Consider the following 19,884-nt stretch of genomic DNA (forward strand, 5'->3'; position numbering starts at 1 on the left):
CAAAAGCAAAGCTTTTGTCTCTCTTCACAACGACAGTCTGGCACAATACCAACATGACCCATGACGCCATACCAATCCACCTGTCCAAGTAAACCTTCCCATCACTTGTGAATAAGATATCAAATTATATTAACTCCCTTAACTCTGAATGGGCCCTTGTCACCTTTTTAGGCTTTGCCTGACTGAGCCGCACAGTTTATAGTCCGGCTCTGCCTTAAGCTTCCTCCCTAGGCCTGCCTATAGGGCAGGGCTCTGGTAAACATGTTCTGGCCAGAATAAATTGGTGCCTATGTCACATTTTAACGTAGACTAAGCCTACTTTTGAATTCTGATATATATTTAATCTTACATCTTAGGACTTACGTCATAAGTCTTAAGAGTGGTGATTTGATGAAGGCTGTTAACTTATACAGTTCGCTTTTTTCCTAGCATGGGCGATCGATCGTGGCTCAAGAGTTGGCAGTTCGTCTTGTAATCGGAAGGTTGCTGGTTGGAGCCCCGACTCCGACAATCTTGGTCGTTGTGTCCTTGGGCAAGACACTTCACCCGTTGCCTACTGGTGGTGATCAGAGGGCCCAGTGGCGCCAGTGTCCAGCAGCCTCACCTCTGTCAGTGCCCCCAAGGGCAGTTGTGGCTACAATGTAGCTTGCAATCACCAGTGTGTGAATGGGTGGATGACTAATGTAGTGTTCAGCGCTTTGGGGTCCACAGGGACTAAGTAAAGCGCTACACAAATACAGGCCATTTACCATTTAGCATCCTTTCTGGCTTCAAATAGGCTGGACATTATAGCACATAAGTTGATTTACAGTGGGGCAAAAAAGTATTTAGTCAGCCACCGATTGTGCAAGTTCCCCCACCTAAAATGATGACAGAGGTCAGTAATTTGCACCAGAGGTACACTTCAACTGTGAGAGACAGAATGTGAAAAAAAAAAAAATCCATGAATCCACATGGTAGGATTTGTAAAGAATTTATTCGTAAATCAGGGTGGAAAATAAGTATTTGGTCAATAACAAAAATACAACTCAATACTTTGTAACATAACCTTTGTTGGCAATAACAGAGGTCAAAGGTTTACTATAGGTCTTTACCAGGTTTGCACACACAGTAGCTGGTATTTTGGCCCATTCCTCCATGCAGATCTTCTCGAGAGCAGTGATGTTTTCGCCGAGCTACACGGATTTTCTATGGGGTTGAGGTCTGGAGAATGGCTAGGCCACTCCAGGACTTTCAAATGCTTCTTACGGAGCCACTCCTTTGTTGCCCGGGCGGTGTGTTTTGGATCATTGTCATGTTGGAAGACCCAGCCTCGTTTCATCTTCAAAGTTCTCACTGATGGAAGGTTTTGGCTCAAAATCTCACGATACATGGCCCCATTCATTCTGTCCTTAACACGGATCAGTCGTCCTGTCCCCTTGGCAGAAAAACAGCCCCATAGCATGATGTTTCCACCCCCATGCTTCACAGTAGGTATGGTGTTCTTGGGATGCAACTCAGTATTCTTCTTCCTCCAAACACGACGAGTTGAGTTTATACCAAAAAGTTCTACTTTGGTTTCATCTGACCACATGACATTCTCCCAATCCTCTGCTGTATCATCCATGTGCTCTCTGGCAAACTTCAGACGGGCCTGGACATGCACTGGCTTCAGCAGCGGAACACGTCTGGCACTGCGGGATTTGATTCCCTGCCGTTGTAGTGTGTTACTGATGGTGACCTTTGTTACTTTGGTCCCAGCTCTCTGCAGGTCATTCACCAGGTCCCCCCGTGTGGTTCTGGGATCTTTGCTCACCGTTCTCATGATCATTTTGACCCCACGGGATGAGATCTTGCGTGGAGCCCCAGATCGAGGGAGATTATCAGTGGTCTTGTATGTCTTCCATTTTCTGATGATTGCTCCCACAGTTGATTTTTTTCACACCAAGCTGCTTGCCTATTGTAGATTCACTCTTCCCAGTCTGGTGCAGGTCTACAATACTTTTCCTGGTGTCCTTCGAAAGCTCTTTGGTCTTGGCCATGGCGGCGTTTGGAGTCTGACTGTTTGAGGCTGTGGACAGGTGTCTTTTATACAGATGATGAGTTCAAACAGGTGCCATTCATACAGGTAACGAGTGGGGGACAGAAAAGCTTCTTACAGAAGACGTTACAGGTCTGTGAGAGCCAGAGATTTTCCTTGTTTGAGGTGACCAAATACTTATTTTCCACCCTAATTTACGAATAAATTCTTTACAAATCCTACCATGTGGATTCATGGATTTTTTTTTCACATTCTGTCTCTCACAGTTGAAGTGTACCTCTGGTGCAAATTACTGACCTCTGTCATCATTTTAAGTGGGGGAACTTGCACAATCGGTGGCTGACTAAATACTTTTTTGCCCCACTGTAAGTCTATATTCTGTCTTTTTATGTGGATAGAATAACTGAGAAAGAGTATGTCCAGATTCTTTAACTTCACCTCAAAACAACAAGGGGGTTGAAAATTGCACAACTTGGTGTTCCAGCAGGACAAAAAACCTCACACGCACGTCAAATGTGGTTTTGGAATCGCTAAAGTAGGCTGAGTTTTAGAGCTTCCCAAAGCTCTGACTTCAACTCTGTTGGAAATTTGTGGTCTTTGTTTACAGGCTGGTTCTCTGCCATGAAAAAAAGTCAATTAAATAAAACTCTACCAATTCTTCCAAGAAGAGTGGTCCAGCCACAATTATGTCAGAAGCTTGTTCGTGGCTGCTGAAAGTGTCTGGTTGAAGTGGAGCTTGTTAAGAGACATTTAACACCAGATTTGTGTTTTTAAGTAATCTCTAAGATGGTGAACATCTTTACTGAAATATAGTCTGACCAATGCTAGGTTTCCACAAATTAGTTTTAACTGTAAGTGTACTTGGAATTATTTTTTACCAGTTGAACAATGCAGTATTGTCTTTGCTTAAGTTTGATTGGAACTCTGAGAATGAGTTTGAGATAAACAAACGCTAAACTCTCATTTGTACAAAGAAGTAACAGAAGAAAATGTCTGCAGGGAACATAAGTGAAACCAGCTGGAACTTGTCATTGCAGTACGATCTGGAAATAGTTTTTCCACCTTTGTTTTTTTTACTCAGTATAGTAAGAATCATTCAGTTTTTCCAGTACAAACACAGAAAATGAGTCAAAATGAGGGGGATGGGGCTGCATGTGTGAACAGTTATCAAATGTCTACCATTCATGAATATGATGCTGAATAACTAGTTATGCATTCTTGAACTTTGACAAGTGTAAATGTATAAATGAATTTCTTCAATCTGTAGTAGAACAGTAAAGGGCGTTGTTTATTTCCATTCGTCATGAAGAGTGTCCAGGAAAGAGTCTGACCTCTTTCTACAAACGAGATGCTCTCCTGATTTATGGTGTCCGTAATAGCGCAATGACATAAGCAACATGACCTGATATCACCCATAGTTAGGAATTCAATTTCATATTGCCCAGCTGTTTAAAAATGTGCCCGAAGCAGATTTATTTTACCTTTGGATCTGTTAAGCTGTCCTAATGCCACATAAAGGTATCCTCAACCACTTGTCCAAAAGCCGCGGGTGCATTACTAAATTGCAAATGTGTTGGGGCACATAATGCAGACTTGCGTCAGTAGCTAGTGCTGCGTATCGTCACTGCAGTTTGAAAAGGTTACTGTATTCCTGTGGGATTTGTTATAAAGAACAATAGGTAAGAAAAGAAATGCTTCAAATGAAAGGATCATGTAGAGCTGGTGCTTTGTCATGGCCTGTTTTGTCTTTTTCCCCCCTGGATATGGTGATAATTGTTTGGACTGATTTCAAGGTAGATACTTGGAAATACTAGAGCTGGGCGATATGAGATTTTTTTCATATCACGATATGTTTTTTTCATTTCAGGCAATAACGATATCTATCACGATATAAGCCAAATAACTATATTTGTAAGATTTAAATGTGCCGTTGCTCACAAGTAAAATGTGAAATAATCAGCAGCTTGTTTTGATTTAAATATTTATTTCCCATAATAAGTTCAACAGGGTAGATGTACTAAAGAAACATGAGACTTTTTCAGATAAATAAAGGCAAATATTGCAAACTACACAAAAGGCAGCCGCTAAAGCGTTTAAGTTTCAAAATAGAACAAACAAAACAGACTAAACTGTCAATTCCACTTAGAAACAAAATATTAATTCTAAAAATAAATCTTAGTTTGTTTTACAGAAGAACAGACAAAATTGACTAACTTTTGTCAATATCAAATAAACTGAGAACTAAAAGGAAATTCTCAATCTCTCCTTGTTGTATAGCTGAGCTTTTCAAACAGTTTTAACAGTTACTTTAGTCTGACAAAAGCCGAATGACGAATTAGCGCTTCCAGTCAGAGATTGAGCATGCACCGGTTTATTGCATTTCCAGACTTGCTTTCGGCACAATTTATAGTGCGCGCTACTCTTTTTGTCAGACTTGAAATAGCCGAAATACCTTCACACTACGGAACTTCTATGGCTCTTCCGTTCGACAATCTCTCCGGCATTGGAACCATCATCTATTTTCTCTTCGGTAATCTTCGGTCACGCTCGGTTGATTTTTCTCTAATCGGCACACTCATTTCCTCCGTTACCCGGGCGGCACGGCGGCTGCCTGCTTCCCAAAACAAATACACATGTGCGGCTTGGCACTTGTGCTGTACATAACAAGTCACGTGACGCTGCGGCTGTGATTGGTTCGGCTCTGCACTATTTAATTTGGATTTCTTCTTCTTCTTCGTCTTCGTCTTCTTCGAGCGGTGAGGCCTATCGCAATACATATCGTTATCGTTCTATCGCCCAGCTCTAGGAAATACTATGAAGTGTCATTTCATAATGGACATCCTTCACCATTAACAGATGCTGGCTTTTAAACTGTGTGCTGATAACAAACCTGATGCTCGCTCTTCTCTTTAGCCTGGAGACAGAGCATCCATGATTCCCATAATGCATCTCAAAGTTCTGATAGGTCTCTCCACAGCACAGTTCCATTTTGCCTGGGTCCCTTTTCAACTTTGTTGTACAAGAAATTGTGTCTATAGAGCAATTTCTGTCTACGTTTCACAGATTTTAAAATGGATTGATCCATCATCTTAATACTTTTATAATTCTGGTAAAATAATACAATTATGATAATTCAGATCAGAAGCCTTTAGCCCATCCAGCTGCCATGGCTTGATTGTAGCAGTTTTGCTGAGTCATTGAGGGGATGTTGACAGATGGTCCAAGTGGAGTGATCTTGAGGCCCTCCCTCCCACAGCTCAGCACTGCACGTGCCAAAGGCCCAGCTCACTTGAATAATTTATAACACCTATTTATACAGCCAGTGTAACAGACCCGGTCCACTGACACGTCTCTCTCTCTGTGCGTTTGTTCATGCGTGTGTTCTCTGCAGTACAGTATCACTTCATATTCCTGTCACAATGCACAGTGGTGTTTTTGTGTAGCCTATTTAATGAAAACGTTTTAGATGACGTCTAGATAACGAAGTGTAATCTTCACGTGCTTTATCCAAGGTGCACCCTCTGTAACTGACACTAAATGTATTTATTCACTTTGACTGTAGGGAGTCTCTCGCTTGGCTTGTAGCCAACTCGCAACCAGCGTGGCTTCTTCACCTGTCCTTCCTGCACCTTTCTGCTCAGTGTATAGCTACTCTTGTAATAATCTAGTCCGTTTACTGCTCTGGCGACCAGGATTACTGAATTGAAGGCCCAGCTCTGCACTATTGCGAAAAACTCATAGCCAGGCTCCTGTATTCAGTGCAACTGTTGTTAGCATAGCCACCATTAGCTCTCACCCCAGCAGATTGTCCCATCAGCCAGGAAAGCATGATAGCTGTGTGACTGTGAAGAGGGAGCATAGCTCTAGACATAAAGATCTGGATGGCCTCTAATTACCTGCTGTTAAATTCAGATAAAACTTAGGGCATTGTATTAAACCCTAAAAATCTTAGAAATGTCTGTGTCTAACCAGATTCTTACTCTGGATGGCATTACCTTGACCTCCAGTAACACTGAGAAATGATGGAGTTATTTTTTTTTTTTTTTTTACCAGAATATGTGTTTCATTGTGCATATTAAGCAAATATGCAGGACTGCTGTCTGTACTTCTTCTTTTTTTTTTTTTTTCCTTTTTTTTTTTTTTTGCAATATCTCTAAAAGTGGAACTATCCTGTCTCAGAGTGACACTGAAATACTAGTTCAAGCATTTGTTACTTCTAGGCTGGGCCAATGTAATTCATTATTATCAGAATGTCCTAAAAACTCCATGAAAAGCCTTCCATTGAAATGAAATACTGCAGCGAGAGTGCTAACGGGGACTAGAAAGAGAGCATATTGGCTTCTCCCACTGGCTCCTCCTTACCTAATTTCACAATTTAAGGAGGACAAAGTTAATAGATTTAGTCCCCCAAAAACATATGTACCTGGAACATACACACCATTATTAGACCATTACCTACAGCTACTTTCAGTACCATTGATATTTATTTAGTCTTTTTCTTCAATTGATCTTTCTGAGTTAACTTCAGTTATTACTTCCTCCAAACTATCAACATGTCTTTTAGACCCCATTCCTACAAGACTATTCAAAGAAATGCTACCATTAATTAATGCTTCAGTCTTAAATCAAACCTATCTCTAATAATCAGCTATGCACCACAGACCTTCAAGCTGTCAGTAGTTAAACGGTTTCTTAAAAGGCCATCTCTTGACCCAGCTGTCTTAGCTAATTATAGGCCAGCCTTCATCTCCAACCTTCCTCCATCTCAAGAATTCTTGAAAGAGTAGTCTCCAAACATCTTAAAGATCATCTGCAGAGGAATGGCTTATTTGAAGAGTTTCCGTCAGGTTTCAGAGCTCATCACAGCACAGAAACCCCTTTAGTGACGGTTACACCCAATCTTCTTATGGCCTCTGACAGTGGACTCATCTCTGTGCTTGTCCTGCTAGACCTCAGTGAAGCGTTTGATACTGTTGACCATATCCTTTTACAGTGATTGGAGCATGCTGTAGGTATTACAGGTACTGTGCTGCAGTGGTTTGTATCATATCTATCTAATAGACTCCAATTTGTTCATGTAAATGGAGAGTCCTCTTCACACACTAAGGTTGATTATGGAGTTCCACAGGGTTCAGTGCTAGGACCAATTCTGTTTACATTATACATGCTTCACTTAGGCAGTATCATCAGAAGACATAGCATACATGTTCACTGCTATGCAGATGACACCCAACTTGATCAGATCGTGCCTTTATGGATGATCTGATAATCCTCGTGTCGGTGTTGTTCCCACATCATCATAATAAACGTTGTTCCAGGTTCAACAACATTTATTATGATGATATGGGAACAACACTGACACAAGGATATGAGATCGTACCAACTTTATCTACCCATGAAGCCAGATAACACACACCAATTAGTTAAACTGCAGGAATGTCTTAAAGACATAAAGACCTGGATGACCTCTAATTTTCTGCTTCTAAATTGAGATAAAACTGAGGTTATTGTATTTGGCCCTGAAAATCTTAGATATCTGTTAATATTGTAATCAGATTCTTACTCTGGATGGCATAACCTTGGCCTACAGTAACACTGAATGGGGACATGCAGTAAAAGCTTTAGTATAAGTTAGTAATGTGCGTTACCACAGATAACATTTTTGCCCCAATACCAAGTAAAATTCAGGTTGGTATTAGTGATACTGATCAGATCCAGATACTCTGTACAAAAACTTGATGTGTTTGGAAAATAAAAATAAAAAGTTGTGCATTTCAAACTGCACCTTCATAATGAATACAAGACATTAGACTCGTTGTTTTTATTGTTTAATTATAAAGAAATATCCTATAAGAAATCAAAAACCTAAGAAGTCATTACCTACATTTTAAAATATTCAATTAACAATCAAAAACAATAGCTCCTGTTCTGCAGCACCAAAGAACTCCACAAGTGACATCTATCAGTGATGACGGTCATCATCAATATACAGCTGTATTTCGCATCTCACTCTGTCAGGCGGAAGAAGTAGTAGTTTCTACCAATAATTTAGACAGTCCCAATAATAGTTACTTTCCACTGTGTTCCTGTTAATCATAAACAAATTTACCCCAAATACTAGTATACGTGCAGAGGGCTGGCTTGCAGATGTCCTTTGTTCTACTTCAGGTTAATAAGAAGGCAATCAATGCAGTTAATATAATACACTGTATACCCAGGGAGGATGCCAGTGGGACACTATTGTGCACAGAAGGGAGCTTCTAGTATTTTTAACGGCTACACAAAGTAAAGAAGGTGACCTGTGTCTGTAAGCCAGTGTTCCTTTTTTTTTAATTGCCTTTGATTTAAGCAGGAAATGAAACTCTTGTTATTTCGGAATGTTTTTGCAAGGGTGACCTGGAGAATGTTTTCGATGGCAGGAGAAACCAGAGTGCTGCAAAGAAGCCTGCAAACTGTCAAAAGAAGGGCCTTGTCTGGGTTGGAATTTCAGATTGTCTTGCTGCGAGGCATTATTATTATTAGCAAATGAGCCACTTTTGATGCTGTATAAAATGTGTGAATGCAGCAGTTTTTAAATCTAAAATCTGTTAAGTTTGATTAAGAATAGTACAATTACAACAAATGTTCAAACTGAGAAATCTTCATTTTCATGTATTTATTTTCAATTTAGTCCCAACAGTGTGTTTCAACAAATTTTAGACTGGGACACTCAGAATGAACAGAAACGCTCAGAAAGTCCAAACCTTAAAAACAACAAAAACCTTTATTAGAACACATCCCAGAATGACAGAGAAGAAAAATAGTGACCTGCAGTCAGTCTGTTACATATTGAAAACATTTGGCAGATTGTGAAATGTAAAGGAAGCCACAAACTGTTGAGCAGCTAAAATTTTATTTCAAGGATGAACAGGTAAACATTCCTGTCTAAATTATAGCAATTAGTCTATTCTGTTCCTCATTGCATGTAGTATGTTGTTTAATGTCATGCTGTACAGTGGGAAACATACTCTTGCATCAGTTTTATTTATGTGTTCCAAATGTTCCTAACTTTAAACACTTTCTCAGTTTTAACTTTTCATGTGCTTTGTTTGCATTTTGTGCTTAAACATCAGATTTAAATAAGGCACCAGCATTTCGCTTTAGATTACGTTTACTTCTACTTGTTGCTGACTTTGATTCAATTTTTTGTGCTTCTAAGGAACCCTTTGAGGATGGCTTTGCCAACGGTGATGAACTTACACCAGCGGAGGAGGCCGCTGCTAAAGAAGCAGCTGAGTCAAAAGGAGTGGTCAAGTTTGGCTGGATTAAGGGGGTGCTGGTAAGTCAAATTTAATTATTACTTTGCTTTGTTACTTGTGTGCAGAGTGAATATGCTGTCTTGCGATTTAAAAACTAAGTATGTCATTCTGTTAAGCCACTTAACACTGACCTTTAAGTCATTCAAGCACAGAAAAGGCACCTAATCCAGGGGATGAATAAATTTTGTCTACATATAACAGACAACTAAGCAAAGAACCAACTTTAAATTCTAATTTTAGGCCTTCATCAAGGTCAACCCTGACCCTGATGAAGGCCACAAGCCGAAACGCGTTGGTCAATCAATAAAGTTGTTCCTCCTCTTGTTTTTTTTGTTTTTTGTTTTTTTTCCCCCCTCTTCCCATCCTCTCCACGCACCTTGGAAGCAGGTGAAGTTGTGCCAGAATTTTTTTGCCTGCACTTTAATATCCCCAAAACAAATAATAGTTGTATAAAAACAAGGTGATTCCTAAAGAGCCTAGCTGAGAATCTGGAATATCTACTGATGGTGTGCAGTGTGCCCTTAAAAATCTGAGGAAATTGGAAAAGTGCATAACAAAAAAGATGTGCCAGCCCTACAAAACTATCTTCAATAGACGAACAGTAAGTAACTGAAAGTCATATCTTTAAGAAATAGGAAAATAAATCCAGCAAAGTGTTGACACAGGACCCAGCTGGCCCTTCAAAACTGTTCCTGAAGACTAGTTAAATGACGAAGTTCATGCTGTGTGTGGGTGTTTGTTTTTGTTTGTTTGGTTTTTTTTCTCTACCAAATATTGACCTTCAGTCTTGTTAGTTGTAAACAGGCTTAAGTGCTTATGTTTCATTTATTTCCTAGTTTGTTAGTTTTTTAAATCAAAATATAAAGAAGGAAGGATGCATGTGTTTGGGCAGGACTTTAGCTGCGGAGAAAGTTGGACCTAGTTTTCTTTACAATATTGCTTTAGTTTGTGCACATTACTTTTAAGGTACTGCCATAGTAATTTAATGAGGTAGTGAGCTGGACTTTTAATGGACCAATTCAACACCTTGACTGGCAGTACAAATGAGAGGTTTATGGTAATATGCCATTTTTATTTTTTACAAAGGTGCAAAGCCCACTTTAGTGACAGTTGTCCAAAGGAGTCTTGTGGTTAGTGCAAATTCAACTTTATAAACCTAAGCTGCCAAGTTGTGTTAGACAGAAGAGGCTTTCTCCAAGGAACTGTTCCAAACAAGCTTGCCTTGTTCAGTCTTTAATTGTGGCTTTAACTGAAGCCTGTAGAGTCTGAGATGTAGCTTTGTGTTTGGAAATGGTCTGCATGTGCTGCAGACAGTGATGAAAAATAACAAATTCCATGTAAAAACCAAAAATATTTCTAAAATAGTTGAAGTTTGCATTGTGTTCTTAAGAAAATGTTTTCTTATGTCAGATAGCACAAATTAATATTGATATATCTGCTATAGTCCAATATGGGCATCAGTTGGCTGTACTGCGTTTTCCATTCTGTTCTGTACTTTATCTGCAGTCCACTTACTATTATTGTCTTTCACCAGCCCAGCCAATTCATAATTGTCTGGGCATAATTGTGGCATAACCGTGGTTCAGGGGGTTGGGAAGCTCATCTGTAACCGGAAGGTTCGATGCAGCTGTGGCTACAGCTGTGGTTTGCCTGCACTAGTGAGTGAATGTGAAAGTGAATGATTAGTGAAATTGCAAAGCGCTTTGGGTGCCTAGAAAAGTGCTATATAAATGCAATTTATTATTATTATTATTATTATTATTATTATTATTATTATTATTATTATGCTAGTTATTTTAGCCATTGAGGGTAAAAACGGACATGTTTGAATCTAGTAAGCGGTTAAAGGATTATTCATGTTCATGTGTCTGGATATTGTCATCTTACTTCTGTTTTAATATGAGAAAGTGTTACTTCCTCTGTAATATAAACCTTGGCTTCTAATAACTTTTTTTCAAGTATTGTCTTCACGTTTACTTTGTAAAATGAGATCCTCGCTGATCCCTACTGGGGAGGGGTGTTGCTTATGGAGTCTATGTGAGGAATTTTAAGTGTTTTTAAATGACATTCTGCCAGAGGGGTAAAACCTGCTTACAGTGCGAGCTCTGTATACAAAATGTGAAGTTTTTTGCAGTCACAGGCAACAAGCACTGAAAAGAGATCTGGTGTTCGATAAAATCTTTGGTTTATCACATTGTCAGAATAAGAACTTCCACAGACTTGGTTAACAGAAATCTGTTTTCACTTCAACGTTTAATGTTATCTGCTCAGTTTTTGAACTCAGAGAATATTTTTTTTGTAGCTTAGTTTATTTATATTTAATGAAAATAAAAGGGCTCTTACTCATTGCTGTGTGAAAATAAGAACAAGCTTGTTGAACTTTGCAGTACAAATTTCAACAAGCATACAAACGAGCAAATTTTTAAAAATCTTTTTCTTTGACATTATATGTTACTGTAATAACTAATGGTGAACAAGTGCTTATGTAATGGCATTAGTAATGAATTAGTACCAGCTTGAACATGATATGATCAGTTTTAGATCCAGTTGTTTGTAGTCGACCCCCCTCCCCCGAGTGAGAGAGACTGTTTTTTACTTGTTTTTATTTGTATAAAAGGAAAAAACAAAAAAAACATTGAAAACTAGATTTGTTTTATTGACAGCGATTGACTGTCTGTGACGTAGTGCAGGTTTGGAGATTTATTATTTTAAGTTAAAAAAAAAAAAAAGTTTAGTATTTAACTTTCTGTACTTTAATATAGACTGACAAATGTGTTTTGTTTTTGTTTTTTTAAATGGCGTCAACAGTAACACTTCTTCATCTCTGTAGGTACGCTGCATGTTGAACATTTGGGGTGTAATGCTCTTCATTCGCATGTCCTGGATTGTGGGCCAGTCTGGAATTGGTAAGTAGAAAGCTGTCCAACTTAAAGGGGGTCACCTGTAAAAAGGGGTTTGAGCTCAGTTTTCCCCAGCTGTCAAAAGTAAATGTTGGATGGTAGAAGAGTCCTTATTCTATTTTTATTTAATCTTTCTAATCTAATCTTTCATAATTTTTATTCTAGATTAGTCAGAGGTGCAAGTGTTTCACTACATCTTTTTCAGTTATAATAAGGCTACGTTCACAACACTGCAGGCGAAAGCGCATCAAATCGTTTTGGTTTTTTATTTGTTTTTTTTATTTTTATTTTTTTTACACCCTATGCGACCCATATCCGATCATGGTGTGACAGTGTGAACGTCACAAATCCAATATTTTCAAATCCGATCTGGGTCACTTTCGTTTGTGGTACTGAATCCGATACATATCCGATGTTTTAGAAAGCGACTGCTGTCTGAACGGTCAAGTCGCATTAAATCCGTCTTTTACATCACTGACACAAGACAGACGCCAATTATCAGCGCCCGATAAGACATCGCGAACGCTTCCTGGCCATCCAGTGAAACTGTTGGGAAGACAGCGTTGGAGAAACATGAACATTTTATTTATACTGTATAATCTGCAGATTCTGACAGAAATCTGCAACTATCCTTTGAAGCACCGCTCCTCTCTAAAACAGCAATAAGGATCATTATTAGGTTATTTACATTATTATGTAAATGTTGGTATTGGGTCATTAACATTTTAAGGTGCTTAATGTGGAATCTGTTTGCATCCACATTAGCATTAAAATGAGAGCCAGGGTTGGCATGATACTAGAATTTCAAGCCAGATCCTGATAGCCAAGGAAATACTCGGTACCTGTTTTCATTTCTTGAATATGTTAACTTTAATTATAACTTTGGTTTAACAAAATAAGTATTTACAATTACGTTAAGTGATTTCATTTGTACAGATGGTTTACAGAAGGTAAAATGTATTTTAAAACATACTAATGAACAAAGATTAAATAATACATAAATTATATAATGATTGTAGAGTATTATGGAAAAGCTAAAAATGAATTTGGAGAAATGAATAGTAGTGTAGTATTAGTCACACACAAATAAAGAATGTATAAAAACACAGAGTACTTACTGCAAAAGATTGAACCAGTCCCTGCATTTTCAAACTGACCACACAGTAATTAAAGGAATACAAATGAATAAATTATTGTAAGAGTAGAAAGTTTTAAGCTCGTCTTCTTCTCCACATCCGTGACATCTCCCTCTCTCTTTCTCGCTTTTTCAGCATTCACACTGCTGCACGTTTACAGTCTGCAACTCCTTATGTCTTCAGCTTTGCTCTTCAAACCCGAAACCTGTCTGAATTGGCTCCTCTGATCCAGATTTCACACTTTAGTTCTCCACACTCTAGACCAGACATCTGAAAGTAATTTTATATTATTGGCCACGAACAATAATTGTTTGTGCTAATAGTTAAATGGCCATTGTTAAAATGTGCACTAGTCAATTTAACATTTATGGCTTATTAATACTTCAGTATTGATACCGGGACACTACTGGCTTCTGACCCCTTACCCCTGCTGGGCAAATGGCCACCCCTCCATGAGCCTGGTTCTGCTGGGAGTCCTTCCCACTGTCACTAAAGCGCCTCTCTCAAAGGGGATCAGTGGGTATAATAAACATTGAACACATTACCAATCTAAGTAAATGTATTTCTAAGGCATAAAAGTCATGACTCCAGCTCAAATAAGCATGATTTAGAAAGCAACCCCGCCACTTAGTGCAAATTAATGTCAGCTGGTTCAGTCCCCGCAGATGGCCTATGTAAAGGTCTCTCCAAAAAACAAGGTGTCACACAAGAAACATCTTTTGATGGGTAAAAATAAGCTCTCTCAAGATGTTTGTAACCTTATTACTGTAAAACGTGATGATAGCATCGTGCCAGAAGAATTTCTAAAGGCCAAAATGTGAAAGTGGAAAGAACATCATTTCAACCTAAACCAGCCACAACCAGGTGCTCCGCACAAGATTTCAAACAGAGGCGTGAAAAGAATTATCAGAAGAGTTGTCCAAGAGCCAAGAACCACTTGAGCCAGAATCAATAGTTACAATTGTTTCAAAGAAAACCATCAATAATTCACTAAACCACCAAGGCCTGTATGCTTGCTCACCATGCAAGACTCCACTGATTGCATGGTGCAAAAGGCATGTTGAAGTGTGTTTAAAGTTTGCTGAAAAAGATGGAGGCAAGTCTGTTTAATCCTGGGAGAATCTAGTCTGGTATGATGGGACCAAAATTGAACATCATGGTTTGGGGCTGTTTTTCACCACACAGCACTGGCACGCTTCATGTAATTGAAGGAAGGATTAATGAAAAAAATGACTGAGATGTTCTTAAAAAGACAAAAAAACCCAACATAAAAATGCAGCTGCCATCTACCAGGGTTATGATAAAAAAATGAAACAAGGTTTGTGGTATTAAGTATTACTTTCCAGAAAACCTAGCAAGGTGCATATGTCTCATTGCCCCTTGTTTATTGACAGTTTTGTGTTCATCACTTTTTCTCTGCTAGCTCATACTCAGCTAAGCCCAGTATTCCTAGCCTCCTGGCACTTGTTGATCATTTTCCACTTTGATGTGAAATATCACCACAACGTGAGACGTGCGACAGACGTTGCTGCATTGGCTTGTCCTGTTACTTTTTACAGAGACATGAGAGTGATTGGAAGGGCTGCTAAAAACTGTTAAGTATTATGCTTTTTTTTTTTTTTTAATCAGTTCATGATGTGGTCTCTTCTGCAGCTCTTTCCTGTGTGATCGTCGCCATGGCTACAGTAGTGACAACCATCACTGGCCTCTCCACCTCTGCCATTGCCACCAATGGATTTGTAAGGGGAGGTATGTTTTACTTGACTGAATGACTGACTTTGCATGACTGACTTTGCATGACTGAACTTTTGCTAACACTCCCTGCTATTTTCAGGTGGAGCATATTACCTGATTTCAAGAAGTCTTGGCCCAGAGTTTGGAGGCTCTATTGGTCTTATCTTTGCCTTTGCCAATGCAGTGGCTGTTGCCATGTATGTGGTGGGCTTTGCTGAGACTGTTGTGGAACTTCTGATTGTAAGTCTATTAGGATTTCACATTGAATTCAAGAAAGCTGCTAATTATGGCTGATCAGTGATCAGCAGGAGTGGGTTGTCCTGGCATCATTGAGAGAGAAAAGCACATATCAAAACACTGTTTGCTGATTATTGTCATTCAATTTACCAAGTCCTTGTATTGTATCTCAGGGTATGGATGCCGTCATGACAGATGAAGTCAACGATATCAGAATAATTGGCACCATTACAATAATCATTCTTCTGGGCATCTCTGTAGCAGGAATGGAGTGGGAGGCCAAGGTATGCACAACATCCCAATTCATAGAAACTTACACCTATATGAAACTACATAAAACATGAATGTAGCCAAAGTAGTGACACTCACTGGTTGTAAAATTTGTTTTTTATAAAGACTTAAGTTCGGTCTTATTGTGTGCATGTGTGATTGTGTTGGTGTTGGGAGGTGGGGGGTCCACACAAAAATCAAAATTTGAAGGTAACATGAAAATCTTCAGCTTACTTTGTTGGCAAGCTGTTAGCAAGTTTCGCAAGCTAAACCAATACAGGATTACACTCCAAAATTTGGCAACTTAGAAAGCTGGAAAATGTTTGTAATTCTGTTGCTGCTTACTCTAGTGATCTCATACTGCCTTCATGGGGTGTTTTGTTTTTTTGTCCTTTGGGTTTTTTTTTCCCCCTCTAAACTGAACAAGCCCATGTTGGTGCATGATGTGCCCGTGTGCTTGCCTCTGTTCCAATGTTGTTAATTTTGCTTGATGCTGGAAAGCTTTTAGAGTGAGTTTTTCAAAGCATGGCAGCCAAAAACGGTTTTATTGCTATATTTGTGTTATTGCTGTGTAGGGTCTTTATCTTACAACATAAAGTATCTTGAGACACGAGTTGTTGTAAGTTGGTGCTATATAAATAAAACTGAATTGCACTGAATTTTACTATGAAGGCTGTGGTAACTTGGAATCGGTACATTGCAATCCCAAATACTGAAGACACCAAATCATCCCAGACCAATGTTTACATGAGACTCGGACAACCCTGCAGATATACTACAGGTGTAGTCGATTTAACTACTACACATTAATACACTGGTTTTAATTGCTTCCTATAGGCCCAGATCTTCTTACTCGTCGTCCTTGTCACAGCCATCTTCAACTATTTCATTGGAAGCTTCATTCCTATGAAGTCAAAGGAAGCTAAGGGATTCTTGGGCTATGATGGTAGGACGTTTGTTTGTTTGTTTGTTTGTTTGTTTGTTTGTTTGTTAAAAAATAATATAAGAAACACCTCATAAATCTGAGGGCTCATGTTGGCTTTTACACTGCTGTGTCACAGTTGGCCTTTGATCTTTTTTCTGTCAGCTTCAATAATGTGGGAGAACATGGGTCCAGACTTCCGAGGAGAGACGTTCTTCTCTGTGTTTGCCATCTTTTTCCCCGCCGCCACTGGTATTCTGGCTGGAGCCAACATTTCAGGAGACCTTGCTGTAAGTCATGTGCAACCATGTGATGAATGTTGATATAGTGTCAAACCAAGTAAAGGTTTACTTTGTAGATTGTACTGTGCAGGTGAATATGACTATGCTTCCACTGATTAAGGCTGTTGAGACGGAACTCATAGCGTTGAATTGGCTGTAGGATTTGATGTACTCATCTTAAAGCCTTGTATCCAGTTATATATTGTAATCTTAAAATGTTGTTGTGGTTGGTTGTTGCAGGACCCACAGATGGCCATCCCCAAAGGGACCCTTCTAGCCATATTAATCACAGGGATAGTCTACCTGGGTGTTGCTATTTCAACAGGTGGTGTATAGTACCTGCATTTTTCCAAGGTTGTCACATCCTTTTTAAATACAAAATCTAATATGTGGATAATACTTTTTAAAAACTAGGCTCCTGTATTTTGAGAGATGCCAGTGGAAATGTGAATGACACAATCAGTTCTCACCTCATGGCAAACTGCTCCACTGCTGCCTGCAAATTTGGCTATGACTTCTCTACCTGCAAGAATGAGGATACCTGCCGCTATGGACTGCATAGGGACTTCCAGGTATCAAATAAGTGTAAAAGAATATGAATATTACAAAACAACTTTATCAGAACATGAATGTTAATGGTTTTTTTAATGTAGACATCTAACTTTTCAATTTACATGTAATCTTTTGTTCAGGTTATGAGCCTTGTTTCTGGTTTTGGGCCCATCATCACTGCTGGCATCTTCTCTGCCACTCTATCCTCAGCACTGGCCTCTTTAGTTAGTGCACCTAAAGTTTTTCAGGTAAGATCAGATCCAAGCTTTAAAGTACTGTATATAATAAATTGCAGTATTGAGTGATGGAAAAATGTAAATGATTTAATTAGTTTTTCTTATAGCGTTTGATTATAAACAGCTTAAACTCCAGTGAGACAACACAAAGGCTTTTGTTTCCGCAGGCTTTGTGTAAGGACAACATCTATCCTGGCCTGCAAATGTTTGCCAAAGGCTACGGCAAGAACAATGAACCCCTACGAGGATACATCCTGACCTTCGGTATCGGTCTGGCCTTTATCCTCATTGGTATGGCTTCACTCATTGCTTGCTCGCTGGTTGCTTTTCATACTTGATCACATACAACCGTACAAAAATATTAGCTGGAAAGTAAGAGCACCGTGGTTCTCAGAACCCTTGTTCTCTTTTGTGAGAACCGGTGTTTTCACGCAGTGTTTGTTCTAAACAGAAAAAATCCACGTTGGTGCATGCTGTACTGTGCCCTTGCCTAAGGGACATTTAGAATGATGTCATGATACTAGAATTTTAATCACGATATCTATACCCAGAAAAATACTCTATACCAAAGGGAGACTTTTGACCCCATGCTGAAACAGAAGAACTAATGGCCAAGAAGTCATTTCTTAAAAAAGTTATGTTGTCAGCTTTCTAAAATACAGCAAGTAAAATAGATAAATAAGTAAATGTATTTCTAAAGGTGCTATTGACACGATGTTCTCATCAGGTGTTGGTGACAAACCATCCAATCCACACTTTCAAAGAAACCCTGTGTGATCTCCAAGTATTAAAGCCGCTTACTGAAATTTGTTTAATACTTCAAACCAAGCCTTTGCTGGCGATGACAGCTTCAAGATGCCTCCTGTATGGGAAAGCTAGTCGTAGGCATGGCTCAGATGTGATTTTTGGCCCATTCTTTTCACACAGTCTTCTTTGTATGTTTGGATTGGATGGGTTGTTGCCAATATCTGGTGAGATTTCATGTCAGTAGCACCTTTATTTACTTTGAAAACTGGTGATGTGTTCAATACTTGTTTTACCCCCTTTATTTGAGTTTAGGTTTTAAAACCTGACGAGTCTAAATATTGTAATTATTGTAGAAGAAGAACATCATGGAAAACTTTCAAATGAACCTTGGATAACGTGTAGTATTAGTTATGCTAAAATAAATATAATGAAACAGAGGGCTTGATGTGAAAAGGATTGAACCAGCAAACAATAGAATAAGACACATAATGATAACACAGTGTAATAAATTGTTGTAAAATGGTTACATTTTACGTCTTGTCCACATCTGCGACCTCTTGAGCGGACCTGGAGGGCCTCTCTCATCCAGCACTCACACTGCTCAGCCCCAGTCTGCAGCTGTATATTGGCACCTCCCCCTCTGTAGGCCTGAAACCCACCTGATTCAGCTGCTCTGCTCCACATTTCATTCTTTGTTTGCTTGAACTGATACAGAACCAGGGTCATTACTGTCCTCTGAAATTCATCCTAAAGTGTTGTCAGTTTTATGAACATGGCAACTGGTCTAAAATTTGACAATAACTCTTGTCTGTAGTTTTTGTTTGTTTGTTTTATTGCAAGCTCCTAATAAAAACACTTTTACAGACCAGTGAAGTAAATTAATATTGATACAACAGCTGTTGAAAACTTTACCTTTTTAGATGCCTAAATATTTAAGATTTTACAGTAATGGCGCACTGCATGACCACATGCTGGAGTCAGCAGCAGCCGATATGTTCACTGTCTTCATCCTGAGAGTTTGAGTGTTTATTCAAAGGGTTTTGTTTTGTTTTTTTGTTTGTTTGTTTTTTTTGACTGGACATAAAATCACAGGTGAAATTTTTAACTTTTCTGAGTTGACTGGTGCTTTTCTTCTTGCAGCTGAGCTGAACACTATTGCACCCATTATCTCCAACTTTTTCTTGGCATCATATGCCTTGATCAACTTCTCCGTGTTCCATGCATCACTGGCTAACTCACCAGGTAAGATCAGTACATTTAGAAATGGGAGAATCTAAGCATAATAAAGTTCTTGATCAACATATTAAGACAATAGAGGAAGTTATTGTCATCCTAATCCAGACTGTAAAAAGGAAGCCTTCATGTCATTAGGTATAATGTTGTGTTTTTTAAAAACCAGTTACTGGTTTTCAATGAGACTGTCCTGATGTGTGTCTCATAAGAGAGGTCATTCACACTGATGACATACCAGAGGTTAGGTGGTTGAATACATTTAGGCTTAGAAGTTGATGCATCTTAGACAAAGAAAATTCAATTTGGACAGTTGATCAT

General features: G+C 38.9%; 1 protein-coding gene across 2 annotated transcripts in view; it reads left to right on the forward strand.

Annotated features, from left to right (window-relative positions):
• slc12a2 (solute carrier family 12 member 2) overlaps window positions 1–19,884 on the forward strand; it is a 62,674-nt gene that overhangs the window by 15,382 nt on the left and 27,408 nt on the right. For both annotated transcript variants that reach the window (XM_026172708.1, XM_026172709.1), the window contains exons 2-13: window positions 9,219–9,338; window positions 12,149–12,224; window positions 15,008–15,103; window positions 15,189–15,328; window positions 15,499–15,609; window positions 16,433–16,541; window positions 16,683–16,807; window positions 17,039–17,123; window positions 17,213–17,370; window positions 17,491–17,598; window positions 17,754–17,877; window positions 19,474–19,575. In XM_026172708.1, the coding sequence (XP_026028493.1) occupies window positions 9,219–9,338; window positions 12,149–12,224; window positions 15,008–15,103; window positions 15,189–15,328; window positions 15,499–15,609; window positions 16,433–16,541; window positions 16,683–16,807; window positions 17,039–17,123; window positions 17,213–17,370; window positions 17,491–17,598; window positions 17,754–17,877; window positions 19,474–19,575 (1,354 nt within the window). The remainder of the gene's footprint in view (window positions 1–9,218; window positions 9,339–12,148; window positions 12,225–15,007; window positions 15,104–15,188; window positions 15,329–15,498; window positions 15,610–16,432; window positions 16,542–16,682; window positions 16,808–17,038; window positions 17,124–17,212; window positions 17,371–17,490; window positions 17,599–17,753; window positions 17,878–19,473; window positions 19,576–19,884) is intronic.

Source organism: Astatotilapia calliptera, chromosome 7 (assembly GCF_900246225.1).
Source record: "Astatotilapia calliptera chromosome 7, fAstCal1.2, whole genome shotgun sequence".
Lineage (NCBI taxonomy): Eukaryota > Metazoa > Chordata > Actinopteri > Cichliformes > Cichlidae > Astatotilapia > Astatotilapia calliptera.